Genomic DNA, 20,296 nt, shown 5'->3' with positions numbered 1-20,296 from the left:
GGACTAAATTAAATCGATTTTTTTAACCTAAACTTTATTAATACAAGACAGCATGGTATACTGACCTGCAGGTCCCTGCTCACCAGGAGCTCCCTGAGCGGGCACAGCCCCCATCAGCAACGAGGTCTCCGGATCAGTTCCTCCTTTACCCTGAAGGTGGCGATGTGATATGGAGACTGGGGCTGTGAGTAACTGGACCTTGTAGAGAAAGACATAAAACAAGTGCAGGTTTGACAATATGCCTTTTTAATGTAGATGTGTGATTGTTCTTAGTGACTCAGACACTGTGGTTGAATCTTTACCTTTGTCTCCAGTGAGTTCAGCCTGTCACTTAAAGCTGTGATTCGACTGCAGTTGAGACAATCTGAAAAACAGGAAATGGCTTGCTTCACTTTCAAGAATCAGATATGAAAACATGCATCATACCTCTGGCTCTATATTTGAAAAGTAACGTCTCCACAGTTCTCACTTGAGATGGGCTCTCCTGTGCGGGCAGGTGGACGGCGGAGTGTGGATGGTTTCCTAATTGCCTCTTGAGCTACAAGCTGGTTCCCTGCATCTGTAACATAAGACATAAAAGAGTCTTAAAACAAAAGGAAATTTTACATTTCTGTGGCTTGACATGAAGTATATTTGATGCTATAAAAACATTTCCAACAGCTCCAATTAGGAAGAGGAAGAAGGAGGGTGAGGACGGGGGGAGGAGGAGGACAAGAAGAAGAAAGAGAGCAAGAAGAAGCCTTTAACAGGTTGCAGGTGTCTGTATGTCACTGTATATTTAATGTAATGTCATCACTCCAGTGTTACAGACAATATCACGTTCCATCAAGACATTGCAGAGTGCAGGAAAGTAGAAACTCCCTCTGTGCCGTTTCTGTCCTCCAGGTAAGCTTTTACTATTAGCAGGCTGAAGGTTAACAGTGTGTAAGGAAACAGAAATGCAAACCACCAGTGACAGTTGCTGCTTTTTGTCTGTATTACAAACAGTGTGCACGCAGCGTGCACTCTACCAAGTTGCGCTCCTATTTTGCCTTGTTTCTTCACAGAGTGTAAAATCGCAAGGCCTGAGAGAGAGGGCGTGTAAAAGACAAACAATAGTTTCCTTGTGGAAAGAGAATGGGCAGCCTCGGCTCGCTTTCTGTCTTGCCTTCATTTTATGAAGTGTGGGAGTTTGTGTCCCAGGGTTCTGGATGTTTTGAATGGGCAGACCTTTGTGGAAATGCTAGACTGACTCCATTGTCTGGTCTGGTCTGGCTCTGGTCGGCCCAGGTGCTCCTGATACAAACAAGAGGCTGGGTTCAGCACCTCATTAGCCACCAGGAAGCACGTCTTTCCATTCAGTGGCCAGCAGCCACACAGTCAACGCCAAGTGCTATACTAAAGAGAAGCCATGAAATAGCACCTGCAGGGCAGAGCCTGAGCAGGAGAACTGTGTTCTTCACTTATTGTAACATCAGATGTCATAATCTGTCTCTATCCGCTGCAGACCAAGAAAAGGAAAATGAAGAGCTTATTGTGATGAAGAAAAATAAACGTTTTGGAACTTAAGACGCAAATGGATAATGGGTTGAGTGATTACCCAAAGAGTTGGGGAGGCAGAAGAGAGGGCAAAGGAGAAGAATAAAAAGTACACAGAGCACATGGTTCAGGGTAAACTGAGACTGCTCTAATAATTCTCCCTCCTCAGCCTCTGTGCTCATGATTTCACTGTTTTGGGTTTGGGGTATTTCTCAGAGGATTACAAGTGTAGATGGATTTAAACCATGTAAGACCTGAGACTGAAATGTTATGGCATGGGCTCTAGATTGTAGAAAACTCTTCCATCTTTCAATAACAATAAAAACCTCTCGCAGAGACGAGGAGAACACACACTTCACTCTGCTCTTCACTTGTCTGTACCCCCACTTGGGAGAAAGACGGCAAAGACAAAGAGAGGTGTGTATGTGTGTACATCTCATGGACTTTTTTTTTCTGTAGATGGCTGCATTCAATTACAAAGGGGGCTCTGGATAGGAAATCTAGCTCTCGCTCCTCCCCTTCCAACAGCACCTCTTTTCCCTGTAGAGTAAAGAACATCCGAGCGCCAAGATCCCCTCACCCACACTTGAGCTATTGTATGAAGCATTAAGCCGGCTTTGGCACAAGAACTACTGCCTCCCACACACACTCTCTCTCTGTCTGTCTTGCAACAACATATTTAAAATCCTGAAAGACCCCCTCTTTTCTTTTGCATCTCCTGTGACAGTATCAGTTAACGACAAGGCCTGCGGTGTGTGTGTGTGAGTGAGACTGTGTGTTTAAAAAAAAAATAAAAAGGTGGACTGAGATCCCTCAAGTGTGATCTGTCGCTCTGTTGGCCAACAATAACATCATCACAGCTAATGAATGCCCCCTATTGGACATGGTTCATTGTATCCACTCTTTGATCCCACTGGGCTAATTGCCCCAGTGAGGGGTCAAAGACATGTGTAAATGTATTTGACCTTGTTACCCCCATGTCGCACTGGGCTCTAATTGTGGACTGAGTCAGAGCTCTTCATTAGAGAAATACCCCCTCAGACACAATGAGCTGGCTTGCAGACACAAAGTTTAAAACCTGTTTACAAACACTGAAAAGGCAATAATTATTGCTCTTGCTAGTGTAATAATCTCAAAGGAAAAACAAGAAGGTACGAGCAAAGGTCACCCCGAGAAGGTTATCTCTCCCTATTTCATAATGAGAGTGTGTATTCAAGCAGAGTACCTCGGGGAATGTCCGTGCTCCATCAGCAGGAAAAGGTGCTAGGACTCTGAAGAGAAAGAGGCCTCTGAGAAGCAAATCAAATTTCGCAGAACATCTATTTCAGACTGATTTGATCTAATTTGGAGTTTCTTGCAGCGCGTTAAAGATATCCAGAAGTCGAGGTTGAGATACTAAACACTAGCAGACAGCTAGTGTTTGCTGAAATCTGGGCAAGAGGTCTCATGAGCCGCACCACATTTCTATCTTCAAAAACACTGAAGGCACTCCACTGCTCAGGTCCAACGAGACAAACTGTACTTCATATGTGGTGATAAATGCCCCTTAAAGGGACTGTTCAGTTTCTTTTAAATAGGATTGTAACCTGTCTATATTCAGCTTCAGTACATAAAGCAAAGCGATAGTCAGCTGTCAACAGGCTTAGCAGCAAATCGTCTTTAGGAAACAGAACCAGGAAACAAACAAAAAAACAGTCTGGTGTGTTGGAAGACAGCAGACATAGAACAAAGAAACAACCCTATTTCTTTAAATGTGTACTGGGTGGCCACTTATATTTCATGTTTACTTTTCACAAACTGTAAAATTGAATCAGAACTTGTCGTGGTGTAGAGCACCAGAGTCACACTTATGCCAAGTGTGAACAGGGTCAAAGAGGGGAAGGCTTCAACATGAACTAACAACACTCAAAGGAATCCTACATTTCAAATTTGGATTACATAACACCATTTACCTGCTTTTACTGTTATGTCAACATTCCTACTATAGTAACCTTATTACAAAGCTGTTTTTATTATTGGCTTTAAAAACAGTGACAGGACTGCAGCTGCACGTACGCACCTACGATCTAAGCTGCAGGATTATATGTGACAAACGTGCACTCACACACACACACACACATGCATACAGGCGGTGCTATTAATGGGCCAAGGTCATTGAAAATAAACACACACCTCACTCAATGCCTGATCCTCAAAGCCCATCACCTACTGAGGTTTGAGGCCGGCCTTAATGAGCTTCATGAACATACAAGTGAAACCTTCTGTCATATACGAAGACACACTTCAACAGCTTATAACGGCTTGTCTTGCCCCTTTTCCTGAAGGTAACTGTGTTATCTTAAAGTTTGAAGTCTTTCTGGAAAGATACACAGTGGTCTGGCAGCAGCTGTAAACATCACACATACACACACATGCACGTACACCACAGCCAGCAGACACAGCAGAGCGTAAGGTCCTGATCCATCTCTGTCTGGTCAATTAGCTGAGCTCAGCGCTGCAGCATCATTAGTGACCAGGTGCTGACAGCCAGCCGCAGGGAGGCGTTTGTCTCTGTCTTTGCACCAGACAGACTGAAGACTGCTGCTGCTGCTGCACTCACATAAACACACACACAAACACACACACACACTCAAAATACGCCAAGCTGAACAAGGTGGCTGCTCAGAACATATGTTTGCTGAGGGAGCAGTTTTTCTGTCTGTTTTTGAAACAAAGAGACAAATTGAGGTGATCCTGATATTGCTGTATTCTGCTCATTTTTCCTGTTCTAACACTGCAGCTAACATATTTATTTCTCCCACTGTAGTGCAGGTGGTCCAGGTGTGTGTTGAACTGCCAAATGTTTGGCCTTATTATATTTTTATTGAGAAAAATACACACATGAATGATGAATGAATTAACTAACTTGGCTGTTCTCAAAATGTCAAGACATTTATTACACCAGTACTTTATTCCACCTAAAGTACTGAACATGAAAACATTCAAGGCTTTGAGAGAAAACACTTTGAGCATCACTTCTACGCAGCTTTTTTGACCTGGTCTAAATCAATCTCAGGTGTGCTGGAAGCTGCTTTAACCTCAGCTTCAACCTCCCATACTGCTCACAGGTCTCGGCCTGGTCATCTGGTCTCGGCTGTCTGCCCATGTGCAAACATGCATCAGAACTGCAGTGTTTACTGTGGTTTCCCAGGGTTGCAGGTTTCTTTTATTAGGTGACTGGCTTTAAGGGTGGACACACCTAATCATTTCCTCATTCTACAGCATCTCTACGTCTGAAAGTGGAGCAGCCCACACACTGGACAGGTTCAACTGTAATTACAGGTGAGGAGGAAGTGCGGCCTTGCTGAAACAACTGGTCAGATAATTGATCCCACAGGAAAAGGCTAAACTGGACGAGACTGAATCATCACTTTCACACTGTTTATGTGGCAAACAAGTGCACCCAGGCAGCCAGCCTACATCTGCTCCTTTTCAATTTTTTTTTTTACAAGTTTTGGTGAGGTGTCGCAAAGACCTGCTGCTAAAAACACTACAGCCTCCAAGACCCTGAGGTGAGAGTGTGCAGGGTCAGAGAGGGTCTCACCTCACACACACACATCTCACCTCATCAATCAGCACAGACACCTAAGCCAAAGCCATGTAGCGTAGCACACAAGATCCCAACCATACCCTCCACAGAGCTTGACCTCCATCAGTTGGTCCCATAGGTACATTTATTTAATTACATTAAATCTGGTTTCTTTACCTAAGGAAATGAAAATATTTGCTGCAAAGCAAAAATACTTTTCTGACTGAGAGCTGCCTGTCTGTCTACTGGCTAGGAAGCAGAGGTGTACAGATAAGTCATAACTAGTCAAGCATGGTGCACAACAACACCTTCACACAAGATAAATGCTGTAGAGACCAGTTGCAGCGATGGTTCTCTAGTTCTTCCAATTTTCACATCAGTCCTTTCAGCTCCTCCAGCTTATCCAGATGTGCTCACACACACAGCCTCTAATCTTTCACAGGAAGGAGGAGGGTCTCTTGCCTCCCCTCCCGCCATGCTGTTCCACACAGAGCTGTCTTTACCTCACCTTCCCTCTCACTCACTCTCCCTATATCTCCCTCACTCTCTCTGTTTTTCCAGCACATGCCTGCAGTGATGCTGATGTCAGTGACAGGGTCTCAGTCTGGCTTCCCCTCCCCTTGCAAGCTGTGGTGTGTAATTACAGAGTAGCGTCAGGCTGAATGGTCTGACTAGTGGGGTGACTGTAGTCTGCTGACAGAGGTGTTTGTCTGGCCAAAAGACATGCACTACAATTGGCATTCTGGGACAGGAGATTGGCCACGATGGGCGCTAACAGCTGTGGGGCTAGACCTCTCTGCGCAGGATGCACAACTCACCTATAACCTGCCCTCCCTCCCTGCCCGCCTTCCCTCCCTGTTGTCAGGTTTCCTGTTCATTGTATTTTCCAGAGACCTACAGCTATTTGCCCCACAGAGGCTGAGACCTGACTGTCAAGAATACCTGCAAGGCACTTGTAGATACTAATTACAGGAATATTTAGCTTTGTTTCACAGTCACTCACCACCTTTGCTTCTAATTATTGAGGAGAGCAGAACCTCCTTCACTGCGTGTTAACTGCTCATTTTTGGGTGTAAGAGTCTGGTGTGTTCCACCAGAACAGCCACAACAGAGAAAGAATCTGGTGTTTACACATGATTAAGTGAGTTTAAACACAAAGAACCCAAACTGCTCTTCAAGTAGACTGAAAAATAAAACTTCACTATAAGTAGAAACAATTCTTTCTGTGCCATAAAAGCAAACAATGCTGTGGTCTGTGTAAAGTGGCTAAAATTAGTGGCGGGTACATCTGTCAAACTAGAGCATGCTGATTTGAGATAGTATGTGGTCAGGACAGGCTGCCCTGCAAATCCACCCCACAGACCTTAAACATTTCCTCCACTTGAAAGCAGCAGATGTCTAATAAAAGCTTGTCAAGGGCTGACGATCGCGCTCACACCCTTCACTTTTATTAAGAGAGACACAATTATGCAGAAGCCCCATGAAATGCAGCTCCTCCCTCGTGATCCTCGTTGACCCACATAAAAGCTGCTTTGTAAACTTTGCCTTGGCGACACTCTCCCTTTTGAGTGAACTCGGCTGGCACCTTATCCAGTGATGCGCCCCGTCTCTCAATCTCTGCCTCTTTTATGATCGCCAGGGAAACCAGTGAAAGCACATAGCTGCAGACTGTGTGGATTAAACCACACACTCTGCTGCTTTACTGTGGCAGGGAGGGGACCGTCTTGTCTGTGACCTCTCCAAATAAAACACTCCTGACACACAGCGGTAATTAAACACCACTCCTCTCGGCCAACACACTGCCACAAGAGGCCAACAAACAAAAGCTCTAAAAACACCCGGGACCACGATTACACCTCCACACACACACACACACACAAAGTGCTACAAAATATTAAAGTTATTGCTGTTGACTACACACTCTTTAAATAGCATGCATGCAGCTCTTTACTTTGTGTTTGTGACTTAAACACAATGTCTTTTGAATAATTATCCCACGTCATTACAATTTTGGTTTTATTTCTCTCTCCACCCAGCATGGTGCTATCCAAACTGCTGAGATCTGAGATCACTCCAAAGCCCAATGGAAACACGAGCAGCCACAAAAAGGGTGCAGACAGGTTAACAGGCCAAATGAGTGTGCAAAGTGTCTGGTCTACTTGGAGATAAAACCACTGAAGAGAAGTCAGCCATGTTTGAGCAGAGAACATCTCTTAACACAACCATTAATGTGAAACAATGACCAGATTGGCAAGTTAATGTCTCATTTAAAATTATTCCATTAGAATTTGATCAATGGACAAATAAGCAGTTACATTATTGTACTAAAAGGATCCTTAAAACAACCTGCTGTAAAACCTGGTCAGTCTGCATTTTTAATGTCCAGTGTTGCACCAAAGGTGTGCATACTTTTCCATTGTTTTTCAAGACAGAAAACAAAGATAATTCAGTTGTGATGAAATGGCTGAATTTCACTGTAATTCCACACTGGCTCTGGCATAACTCTAAATAAGACCCAAGCTGTAATAAAATACAAGAAGAGAAGTTACACAACAAAACGATCAGAACTATCTAAACAATAGGCTGCAAAGACTAAACAATAAAAAGATGTTGAATTGACCAACTGCTAACAGCAACAGAGAGTTTACACACTGCTGCATGCTGCTGAATTCCTGGCCAGCAGAGCCTTTACTCTGACCCTGTTCATTACCATACAGAAGTTGACATGTGCTCCAGCTCTCTGCCCACAGCTGCAGCCAAGCAGAGTGCAGGCCAATCCACAAACCTGCAGCCAAACATCTTATGCTGTACACACACTCTGCGCTGGGTGAGTAAATCCTTTGCCCTCAGTGTTTGAAGGACACGCTCAGCCCAACACACAGTTTATTTGTCCAAGGTTGGTCCGAGCGCTCACTTATTACGGCTCAGAGGCGTGTTGCCACAATAGCCACATGTAATTTCCCTCCTGTGGTATGATTTATATGTGAGTACATACGAGAGGGAGACTCTTGTTTAAAAAAAAAAGGTTTCAATAACCTATATTTTTCCTTAACCACCCATGTAAACAATAAAAACAATTGAGTCCCCTCTGACAACCGTGCAGCGGGATCCATGACAACCAAATACAAATGCTCCAGCTGAACACAATGACTGTGTGATAGTGACTGCACTTGTGCATCCAGAGCCAAGACACGATTGCCAGACTGTAGCCATTCCAACTCCCCTCAGAACGATATCCTGCTTCAATAGCAAACCATAAACCTGCCTCACTCTGCAGGGCCAGAAATGAACAGAGAGCAGCAGACATGTGTGGTAAGACGCGGGCCAAATCTTTCTTCACTTTTGTTTCATTTTTCCTCATGATTCAGCTTCTTTCAGAGAGCATCGTCCACTTCCTCCACCATAACAAATCATTTGATTTGTCAGTTGCCTGTGGGATTTCTCATATGACACCCTAATCTCCATTTTGCCTTCATAAGCTCGGATCATATTACTGTAGAGGTATTCAGCCTTGCTCAGAGGTTCGACAGGGCGAAAAATATTAGATGTAACATGCTGAAATAGCTAAAGACCACTGTTTCACCACACGCTTTAAACAGCACAGAGTTAAGGGAACATCTTCACATCTTAAATACACCTTAATACCAATATAAACAGTCTGTAAAAACAGCTCAGAGCGTTGCCATTTCACAACATTGTTGTTATTTTTAGCTGTTAAAATGAAGTAATCATGTAAAATTATTGTTTATGATATCCATTAGATGATTTCAGAAATAAAAGGGCTGATTTATAGGTTTGTGGCTTTGTCTCCTTCCACAGAGTTTGACCATACAGATCATCTTTGTAGAAATGTACATCTTGGACCTCCAGAAAGTAGTCACAGCAGTCATGGGATCATCACTGTCGGCACGATAACTCCTGAAGAATTGCTCTTTGAATGCAGCATGACAGTGTAATATTCCCAGGTTAGAGTATCATCTCCATTAAATTTACATACTGACGCCCCATCGCTCTGTTACATGCGCTATGTGTTACGTGTGTCTCACAGCAGTGGCAGGGTGCCGGGATCAACATCGCTCCCTCCATGCTCCAGGTTCAGTATAATATTGATGAGTCTGCTCCCTTCCAAATCAACTTCATGACAACTCTGAGCATCACTCTGTGCATCGTTAAACATTTCTGTGCACCTGTTAAAAAGCACACAGGAGCGAGACCGACCACCAATGACAGGAGTTTGAGTAACACATCCATTCACCTGATACTACTGCATCTCGCCTCTCAGCGTGCTGACAGACGGCCCTCCACACTCAGTATTTCTTATAGATGCACATCATCCTGCTGCTGCAGAAAGTGAAACTCTAATTAAAGACAGCAGGATGGTGTTTTAAACTTTCAGCTTTCCCCTGCGAGGATCGATTGAGTATCAAAAAAATCTGTTCAGAGGTGCGGCAGTGAGATCAAACCAGATGCTGATCTGCTGCCGTTGATTTCTGGAATACAGATGTTTAGGATCAAAAAAGACATTAATTATGAAGGGATGAATGTGAAACATAATACAAGCTTCTTTGTGTCATCGTTCCTGTCGTGTTTTGGCCTAAAGTGCATGCAACATGCTACACATTGTGATGTCTGTTTGATTGGAATGAAAAAGCTGCCTAACCTGACTGCTAGACATGTATGTCAGAAGCTGACACTCAAAGGTCTTTACACTGCCTAATTCAAACCATCATATCGACATATTCTGTCATTTATGTGTGACAATGTATTGTGATATACAAATGGGTCAAAAACTGCATTAGTTTTAGAGCTGCCAGCCTTGACTCTGATCATCTGGCCTCTTTGGCACACAAAGCTCACACAAAGAGCTTATTAGTGACAAACGTGGCTAATTAGCATTTGTCCTAATTTGACCTACATTTATGGCAATGTAAGCAAGATCTGAATGAGATTATTTCACTTAACCCTGCCTGCCTGCATTCGTGCAGAATACATGTCTTTATGCACACACACACACACACAAACACACACGTACATACAGTATGTACTCCCACAGAGTGGAGTGGAGTAAATGACTGTGTGAGGGTGAGCTCCTCTCAGTCTAATCCCTGAGTGAATGGTGTGCTGTGTGCCAAGCATTCCTCAGTGTCTTTCTAAGGCTTTCTACAGGATTAGACCCCACTTACTTCCAGGGGCCGCAGGGTGGGATCAAAGCTGATTGAGCTTTTTTTGGGTTCAGGGTGATAGCTGTGGAACAGTGAGCCTGTACTCAGGTGGACTCGCAGGGGAGGCGCGGGGGAACATGACACCGCGGCCGAGATTTGAGACAGCGACACAGGTCACACACACCTGGCAGGGGTCAAACCTGCGCTAATCCAGCACAGCACTCACCAGCACTGGGCTGATTGATGGCCCGCCTGCATTAGGTAAGACTTTACGCTGCAGTAATGCAGATATGCCGCCTCACTGGGGTTACACAAACACAAATCACAAATGAAAGATTTTAATCATGGTTTCATTCCTGCAGTTTGTATAAGAAGCCTTTAAGACATAAATGAAACCTGCATGTGACAGACTGTGCAGCAATCTGGACTTCATTCTCCTGATCACTCACACAGCGCTGCAGGCTTTACTCTGGCTAAACTTACATCCAGCAAAACAGAAGACAGACAAAACAAACATGACAGCTGATCTGCAGTGACCCGACAACACCCCGAAAGGTCTATACAGCGTCTGACCTTTACCCCGCCGCAAAAAAAACAGAAGGATTTCTTTAATCCGTTTAAGACAACCCAGAGGAAGTGCAGGAAGTCTTTATTGTGACAGTACAACGTGTAAAGTATGTGAATTACCAAAGAAAAAGACAAACACACAGAGAAGGTAAAGAGCTCTGGAGATCTGTCAAGATACAACACCAGGAATTAAGAAGGTCAACAAGGAGAGACCTTACAGACAAACTGAAAATAAACGCTGTAGATCCTCAAATATACTCAGATATTACAAACTGACTGTGTGTCAGAGAGAGAGACAGCGCTGTATGCAGCACACAAGGATGACACTAATTACCTTGTGTTGGAATTTCAAAGGCTAATCTCTGTGTAGCTGAAGCTATCTGCGGCATCTGGATCCTGATGACAAACACTTACACACGGCATGTTTTAGAAACTCCCGGGAAATAAACAAAGTGACCTTCAGAGGATTTCAGCGCCCCACAGATAAGCATAATCATGACAAACAGGACTGTTGACAGTGTGTGTACACCACTTATACGCTTCCACAAGTTATCTTGATGTCGCTCTTTGTTCTTTTAGTCCAAACTGCCTATGAAGGCCCTTTGTGCCACTCGGCACAGGTGTCTTTTTGCATCTACATGTTCTGTCTCTGAAGTGGATGGAGTAATAACACCCACACCCACAACAGCCAGTGACGACACTTCAGGGCTGAGCAGTGTTACTCCAGCATGAGGTTCTGTCTCATGTCTGCTCCCTCTCACAGATGGAAATAAAGTGGGCCCTCATGCGTATATGTGGGGCCACAGTTTGTTTGTGTTATGCACCATTGGTGATAAGTATGCATGCTCTGTGTGCTCTACAAAGGGATGATACGCTAATAAGGGCCATCCAGAGCTGAGCAGTGCAGCAAATAAAAATACAGAAATGTTTGTATTATATATGTATGGAGAAAAGTTAAATCCCCTTACATTACATGTCACATCATACAAAAATAATTTTGATAAATAAATAGCACTACAGGTCACAGAGAAAAACAAAATATATCAGTGAGTTTTTAAGCTTTATATTGTGAGGGCAAAAGGCATCTCTTCAATACAACATGCTATTAAGCACTGTGAGTATATTGCAGGAGTTTTGCGTGTGTAAATTATCCTGCAGTGTCCACTATCCACGACCCATCAGTATACAGTCATTCTCTTCTGATTTGTGTTTTCAAAACACCATCAACATGCTTTTATTATGTCTGAGGCCACAATAAATAGAGTATGATCTCTGGTTCTGCATGAGATAAGAACAGCAGCGGTGAATAATGCACAAAATTAGTCTTTGGTAACAAAATGAGCCCAAATATTAAGATCAAGGTACTTCAGGGTATTTTATGCTTCAAAGACAGATTTATTAACTGTACAAGGAGCTGTGCTCCAAGTTATAGAGCAGATGTAGGGTTTTGGGTTCTGTACTTGTTTTTTTGGCGAGGACATATCGGTGGGGGCCGCTGGACGATTCAGCCCAGGAAAACTCACTGCATCTATGTTATTCTATGTCCAACTCCTCTCTGTTTGCCAAGGCAAAGTCTCTGTTATTCTAAGGCTGAAGGTAGTTTGCAAGTATAGTGCTGTTAATTGCCTTTGCTTCAGATCACTGAAGTCTTTCAGGAATTGAGGAGGAACAAAGATAAAGGAGATGAATAAAGGAAGCGGGGGGGAGGAAGATGCTTCCATTCAGTGTTTTCACTCCTCTATCCTGCTATCACACCAGTATGAGGGTCTTATCTCTGAAAAGCACTTCAGAACAACATGCCCACAGACAGAGCTGACTGTGTGAAGACAAGCACACAGGGATGAAAGCATCCACACACATATCTGGAGGAGAAGCTCCCATACAGGGGAGTGGAAGCAGATTACAGGATCAGAGGAGCGAGGGGGAAACACAGATCAAAAATGCAGCAGAACCGTTACTGCAACGGGCCCAACAAGAATCAAACAGTGCAGAGCCATCAATCACGTTGTCCCTGTCCCCTAATAAAACAGACTGTGTGATCACACTTTGAGGTCAGCAGGGGTTGTTGACCCCTGAGGGCTTCAACGGAGGCTGGCAAGGTGGATGCGGCCCTTATCTCAGCACCGCATTACAAAGGAACACAAGCTCCCCTTTAAACTCCTCCCTGCTGGCGTTCACAAGGTTTTTCATCAACGTTGTTCCTGCACTCCCACGTCACACCCACACTGTGAGAAACTGCTGATCTGAAACTGACCAGTACACGCTTCAGCAACATCACACATCTTTGACCACCAAAACAATAATATACCAGTTTGTCCAAGAGAAGGACTGTGCCAAATTTCTTCAAAGTATTCCTGAGTTACAGGCAAAGTCTTAGTAATCTTGAACTTTGCCCACCAAATTCTTAACTTTGAATCCAATGGACATTTGTGCCAAATTTGAAGAAATTTCCTGAATGTGTTTTTAAGCCTCAAAACAGACAGAAACCATAAGAGGCATTAAAAGTTTGAAAATTCTGATACGTAAGAAGCTCCAACATTATGTTAAAGATGTCCCTGATGTTAGCATGCTAACTAGCTAGCACCAGCTACCTATTGAGCAAGTCTGACAAGGTTACAACTTTAAAACCAGGCTTGCAATTAAAAATGATTATTTAGGTGTTATCTTTGTATTAAAGAGTTCTGTTAATCTTTGACGGAAGAAAAACATGCATTGTACTGTTTCATATGTTTGGTTTAGTGTTGTTTTTTTAAAACAAAGAAAAAAGGAAATGAAAAATGCACCTATTTATTCATTTAGACGTCCTAATCAATCAACTGCTGCAACAATGTCAGCACTACAGGAAAAATGCATGGACACGTTACAAAATGACAGACTGTAGTTCTTTTATCTACAAAAAGTAAAAATGAATAAAGAAAATCAATCAATCAAATGATTCATTTGACTATGATTGATGTTTAATTATATTGTTTGGCATTTTAATCACATACAGTAATTACTAGCACTGTATTACTCATCACACAAACACAGTCTTGTTATTTCAGTAATCATATCATCATTGCTCCAGCAAAAAAAGTAATTTCTACCCGAACAGTCATATTTAGACAGTCAGTGAAGTGAAGATAAAGTTTCATTATCAGGTTTCAGAAAGAGTCACAGGGGAAATGCTGCACCGTGTCTGTAAGAGACTTATGGCGTGCAGGGTCTTTTGTGGCGTTACAGGTCTAAATCACTGCACAGGCGGGACCCCCCATGGTCAGCGAAGTGTAATTTATCAGAACGTTCCTGGTCACAGCAGCCGTGGCGACGTGCCGAGCTTCCAGCTTGAAAGATTAACACACCTTCAGAGGGAGCACAGCACTCGGACACATACATACTGAGATAAAACATCTGGCCTGCCTCGACTAAATATGTCTCCCATGTGTGCATGTTTGCAGTGTCTATTTGTCTAGAATGTGTGTGTGTGTGTGTGTGTGTGAAGTCCAGCCATGATGCGTGTATCCTTTCTGTCCTCTCCCCTTCGTTGCTGATATCTGGCAGTGTGAGGTGTGTTCTGAAGCAGACCTGGAGGTCTTGGCTAAGGATGACCTGATCTCTCCAGGCACTTGAAGAAAAAAAGGATGGATGTGTCCCACTGTCTCATTCAAAGCCAAGAAATGCCTGAAGTATATAAAAACTGTTTAAGATATGGAGAACTGTGTGTACGTGTGTGTGCAGAACAATAAGCGCTCTTTCGTCCTCTCCACCTATCACACTTAAGATACTGAGCGGCTGCTTCTTAAAAACCTACAGCCGTCAAACCCATCAACTATTCAGCTATTCAGCTATTCATTGTGTTTAATTGATTCATAAAAGAATCACCATCTACATGCATGACATAAAGGCTAATTTTGCTGACTTAGAGGGCTGTTTCTGTTTTATCTGCAGAGTGTTAAACTACTTATGAAACCTATAAAAACCACAAATGACAACTCAGGGCAAAGCAGCCTTTATAACTCATTGCAGAGCCCTCTACATAAAACTATACACCAGACCGCTGTTTAAAAGTGTTTTACTTTAAGGTCTTATGAAAGCTTCAGAACTACACATGACATCACTCAGCGGTGAGATAAGAATGGAAAATGAAAGTCACTTTGCCTCTGCACTTGAATCCTCCTCCCTTTTTCTAAAGAGTTATCATAATTCAGGCATGAAGTGCTGCCTCAGGGCTGATTTTACAGCAGCAAACTTTAAATCCCTCTTTTTTGTCTCGTGGGGACTTACTGTGTCTTCCAGATTTGGAAGTCATTTAAAGTGGGGACACTGGAAACATGTCCCTACCACTGTTTAAAATAGTTTGCAATAAGGCGCTTTAAACATGTAGTAACATAAACTTTTAGATGTGCTCTTGGGTAAACCCTGTTCCCAGCCATTATTTTGTCTGACGTTACCATAGACTGCCCGAATTTTGCACACGTTGGAGGCCGTTTAAATGCACAGGGCTTTTTAGCAAATGTTTCGGTATAAATTTCATGCATGACAAGCTCATTGTGATCACAGAAACTGCTAGGCCGGCATGCATTGTTCCTGTTCTTGGGTAGTCTGCACAATCACGTACATTTCCAGCTGGAAAGTAAGAGTTCCTGTAGGAGCTCTTTTGGGGGTAGCTACTCTGGGAATGCTACGTGCTAAGTGGTTAAAGTCATCATCATGGCTTCTGCCAAATTACAGCATTTAAAAAAGCAACACAAGCTACATTAAGTAGAAATAAAATGTCAACGATGCATTCAAGCTTTGGTGGCATGATCAGATGCACCTATGCCAATTGCTACATGATTCTTTCACACACACACACACACACACGTGAGCTGTCAATCTGGTGCTCCACTGATGGCATAAAAGGCCAACAACAATGCAATCTCACCCTGTACCTTTCACATAGAACAAATAGGTAAAGTAAAGGAACAACAGTTCTACGTGAAAAAGCATTTTTGAAACAATGCATCTTTTTATTTATTTTAATATTTGGATAACAGCTGCTTCCCTTTATGGACAAGTAACTTTCTTGCACTCTATAGCAAACTGTTTTTGCCTTTGTTCCTGGCAGAGCACAATTGACATGGCCACTGGAGAGCACAGAGCAAACATGCTCATGTGTTGTGCATGTCAGTGTTTCAGGCGTATGAACAAACAAACCAGCACAGAATTTTCTAGCGATGACTGTCCCAACGGGTCAGCTCAGCTAAATTGCAAACATAAATTAAACATTTTCAAAGGCGATTTTGAAACAATGTGAACACCAACTAAATTCCCTTCACATGCAGTCATCAAGAAACAACCACACATATAGTATGATTCCTAAAAACAACACACTCTTCACATGGCCTGCTGTGTTATTGCATGCATCCTCTGCATCTCATCCTCATGATCTTTGTCTCTTCTCCTCAAATGTTAAGGCTTAAAAATACCACTGAGTATCTCATAACAGCAGGAGCTCTTTCCCTTTGTCAAACAAACTGTATGCAGGATACTAAAACATACTCCAAAGGAGATGACTCAAAAATATAAACTCTGCAGACTTCACAACCTCACAGGATGATTCAGGGATGTTTAGATTTTGGGAGTGAGGATGCCAAGGATGGGTTCTGTGTTCAGCACTGCACATGCATTAGCAGTTCTTCTTGGGGACATCTTCATCTTGAAATATGGGAGAAAAAAAATATTGCTGCATACCACTCAGCCAACAGGTATGTCCCCCTTTCCTTCTGCACAGTCCCCTAACTCATTATGTCACTCCCTTTTAACAATTCATTTTTCAAATCTATACAGATTTTCATTCAAACAACAACTGCTGATGATAGCCATCCACGCTCCACCCATCTGCTGCATGGTTCATCCTTCCAGGCTCTTCCAGAGAGCAGGGCGTCTGCTCGCTGCTGACAGAAACTGCCTTAGTCCTAACTGAGAGCCTCCTGAAAACTTCCACAAAACTCAGCTGTGCTTTTGGAACAAAAAGTGAACTGGCAGCAGCTCGGGCTAAGGTTTCTGCACTGTCAGGTGCAGCCAGGGGAAAGGAATTCCAGCTTGGCAAAAAAAAGAGCTGCTCTGATGGATGAATGATCTCGAGCAGTGTTTGTAATTCATCTCCCAGCGTGCCCTCTCCTGTCCTCAACGGGACCAGGGAGCGTGTGAGGCCTCCATCACAATTACACGTCCACAGTGAAAGTATTAGTTGGATGTATCTCTGGCAGATGTCCATGCTGGCTGCAGCTTTCAGTCTAACAGTGTAGATGGAGTGAAAACAAGAGAACAATGGACAGTCAAACCACAGAAAAAAAACAAAGTGCACTCAATTCTCCTTGGATATCTCAGTCAATCATCCTCCTAAATGCTGAGACACTTGTGTCACACTCTCTTTGCCTTTAATCATACTTTTGATTTACTGATACCACAGTGCTAAAAGAGCCACATTGTACTCCCATAGCATGACCAGCTCACAACATAAAGCTCCAAAGTGACTGAAATTTAAGACAGACATTGAATGAGCGTGTCAAGAAATGTCCTATCATAGTCTGGACGCAGTGCTGCCACTTAAGGAACAATACAAGCCATTATTCTGCAGGAAAGCACAAACCCTGTACCCCTCAATCCTCCGCCCTTTCACCCCTTTGGCGTCCCTTTGGCTACCCAACCCACACCCAGGGGGTAGTGGTGCATGGAAGGTCAGACAGATCACACAAAGACAAGGAGACCACAAATCTAATTTTAGTTTTTTTTTTTGTTAGTTCAGAAATGATAAATTACCTCAAAGGAACATTGTGGTTATGGTGCGTACATAAACTATGAATGATGCTCATCATGGTTATTAGTTCAGTCTGTTCTTTGTCCTTTTAACAGTAACATGAACAGGCCTTTCCAGTTAAGAAAACCCCTCCATTTCCCCTTCTCTCTATGTCCCTTAAAATATTTTTCCTCCATCTGGCTTAAAACAACAGTGCCATCCCATTTCTTCGCAAGTGTCAACATGAGAGGAAGAAAAGCACATCCTCTTTTCCATTCTCACTCTTGTTGTCTTTTCTACCTGGCAGCGGTGGGGGGGAAACGTGTCCTACTGGAACTATGCCACCCTTTCACTAGTACAGCTCATTTTACATGCTCATCTCTCTCTACATCTCAAAGCGAAGGAATAGATTAGTGAGGCCAGAGGGGAAGAGAGGGGGCTCATGGCGGAGCTCGGACATTCAGGACAAACTGTAATTCTCCACTTTGTCTCTGGATTGAGGACCCATCTGGCTGCAGATTTAGTAACTCTGCTTCAATAGGGCTCTGTTTACTCAAGTAGCTAGGTTTACACAGGCAAAGTGGAGGGTTCATATAAAACGCATTAACTGAGAATAATCCTTTTGGTCTTTTGTAAATAGGGTGTAATGATGGGGGATGTCCACAGAGGGTAACCATTTTGAAAAGGCTCACAGAGACCAGTTCACTACCCGATCCTGAACTCTGGGTTCTGACATCTGATATCACATACAACTTCAGACTGATGCTGGCTCAAGACGAAAATTCAGAAACTATTATTATAAAGAATGCAGGAACTAAAGCTACACAATCCTTTCTGTTCTTTTGTTGTGTAATGTGTAAAATGAGAAGCATGTGCCATTTTCAAAGTACTTTTAAGTCCTAATTTAGAATTAGTTGCCTCACTGAGACTTGAATGAGTGAGTTAGACTTATTACAGAGAAGCAAGAAAGTCTAAACATACAACAACTCAGCTACAACTACATCATTTATCAATTTGCAAAACTACAGATACATTTTTGGTCAAACTGCTTGGTGTGATGAGCATTACCCTGACCGTCACCTCTTCCTACATACAGTATGTTGGCAGATTTACATGACCTCAGGAGGGAGCTATCTATATAAACACTGGTTATTGATGTCACCTCCACAATTCACCCGCTGCTGTTGTTTTCTTGGTGAGGAAAGGGCGGCCAGACGGTCCCTGGTGGAAAAAAACTCATCTTTCAGAGGACAGCATAGAGTGTAAAAAGAAAAGGCGATTGTCCCCAGAAGAAACACACAAATGGAGGTGAAAGAAGATAAGTGACTGACAGCAGTGGATGTTGCCTCATTGCTGTTGGACAGGAAGATATAACAGCGTTATGCAGCATTAGCGATCTGGCTGCTGTGATTTTAAGAAAATTGCATGCAGATGACCTGCACATATGTTAACAGTGTAATTACTCCAACAGAGAGAAGGGGGGAGACAAACGTTATGCAGTGTTCATTTTAGATGTGAAGAGGCCTATAAAAAGTGCTTTATACAATAATAACTAGAGCACCATATGACCTGGTAATGTGGAGTCTACAGCTAACCAGACAGTGAACAGTCAACCCACATTCAATGATTTACTGCCCTGTCAGCCTGTCAGTCATAAAGCACACATGCAGCTGATATACTGAATGTATATATGCGGAGGCAGTGAGTGAGTATCTGTGTATCCTGTTTATCGATCGCAGCGACTCAGCCAGCTTAGCTCACCACGTTTTTTTTTCCATGTTAGCGTGACCGCAGTCATCTGTGGTGCAAAAGTGTACATTTAATTTTAGTCACATATCTGTCTGTGCATACAGCTTTGATATATGTGTCTGTGCTTCAGAGAGCAGGTGTCTGCATGTGTGCAAGCACGAGTGTTTGCTTCCAGGCCCTGGCTGTGAGCTTAGCATGAATGAGTGAGAGAGCCATAAACACCCGAGGAGGCAGGAACACACAGACACCAGCTCTGGACTGTATTTATGTCCTGATTGAGGTAGTGGTGGGGGGAGTCATTACGCACAGCTCAGCTTTGGTTGTGGCGGGGGTCCAACAAAAACACCGGGGCTGTTAAAGCCCCCCTGGATGAGTCCCGAGGGGCAGTGGAGCGGACGGAATGCAGGCCTGGGTTTAGAGGTTCGGGGGTACGTCCTGTTGTTAATGAGATCACCCCGCTGGGCCTCTCTGGCTCTCAGCCCCCGGCATTGCCTCGCCAGCTACACCATCACTGCCACAACCACTTACTCCAGCCACAACGACTGGACCTGGACCACAGAGGCATACCACACTTCCTGAACAACATGCACATCGTTCTGTGTCGCTGAGGTTATCTCAACAAGCTGTGCATCTAGAAGGTAGCATGGCGTAAATCCTGCAAAGGATTTGAGCTCTTTCCTCTCTATTAATTGAGGGTACATAGCACTCAGCATACATTAAATATTTACCATTTTCTCTTCTAGAAAAAAAAATCTTTATTATGTGTGAGGTAAAACACATAAACCAGGAAATAAGTGCAAGGTGGATAAAGATGTTGTAAACCAGTTTGCCTTTGTATCTGGTTTGTGTGTAAAGCGCATACAACTTTTAATGGTTTACATGCAAGCAGCAAACTCCAGGGCTGAGCCATGAAGCACATGCAGAAGTGTTAAAAACTGCAGTTCACCCCGCAGCCTCTGGGGGCTGGCTCCA

General features: G+C 43.3%; 1 protein-coding gene across 2 annotated transcripts in view; it reads right to left on the bottom strand.

Moving 5' to 3' along the window:
• The window catches only part of emid1 (EMI domain containing 1), a 42,469-nt gene that overhangs the window by 9,052 nt on the left and 13,121 nt on the right, over nt 1–20,296 (bottom strand). For both annotated transcript variants that reach the window (XM_028414988.1, XM_028414986.1), the window contains exons 4-6: nt 470–559; nt 303–364; nt 66–198 (exon numbers count right to left, since the gene is read on the bottom strand). In XM_028414988.1, the coding sequence (XP_028270789.1) occupies nt 66–198; nt 303–364; nt 470–559 (285 nt within the window). The remainder of the gene's footprint in view (nt 1–65; nt 199–302; nt 365–469; nt 560–20,296) is intronic.

This window comes from Parambassis ranga, chromosome 9, assembly GCF_900634625.1.
Source record: "Parambassis ranga chromosome 9, fParRan2.1, whole genome shotgun sequence".
In the NCBI taxonomy this organism is placed as follows: Eukaryota; Metazoa; Chordata; class Actinopteri; family Ambassidae; genus Parambassis; species Parambassis ranga.
The sequence above is the reverse complement of the archived record's forward strand: the minus strand, read 5'-3'. Positions and strand labels throughout refer to the sequence as shown.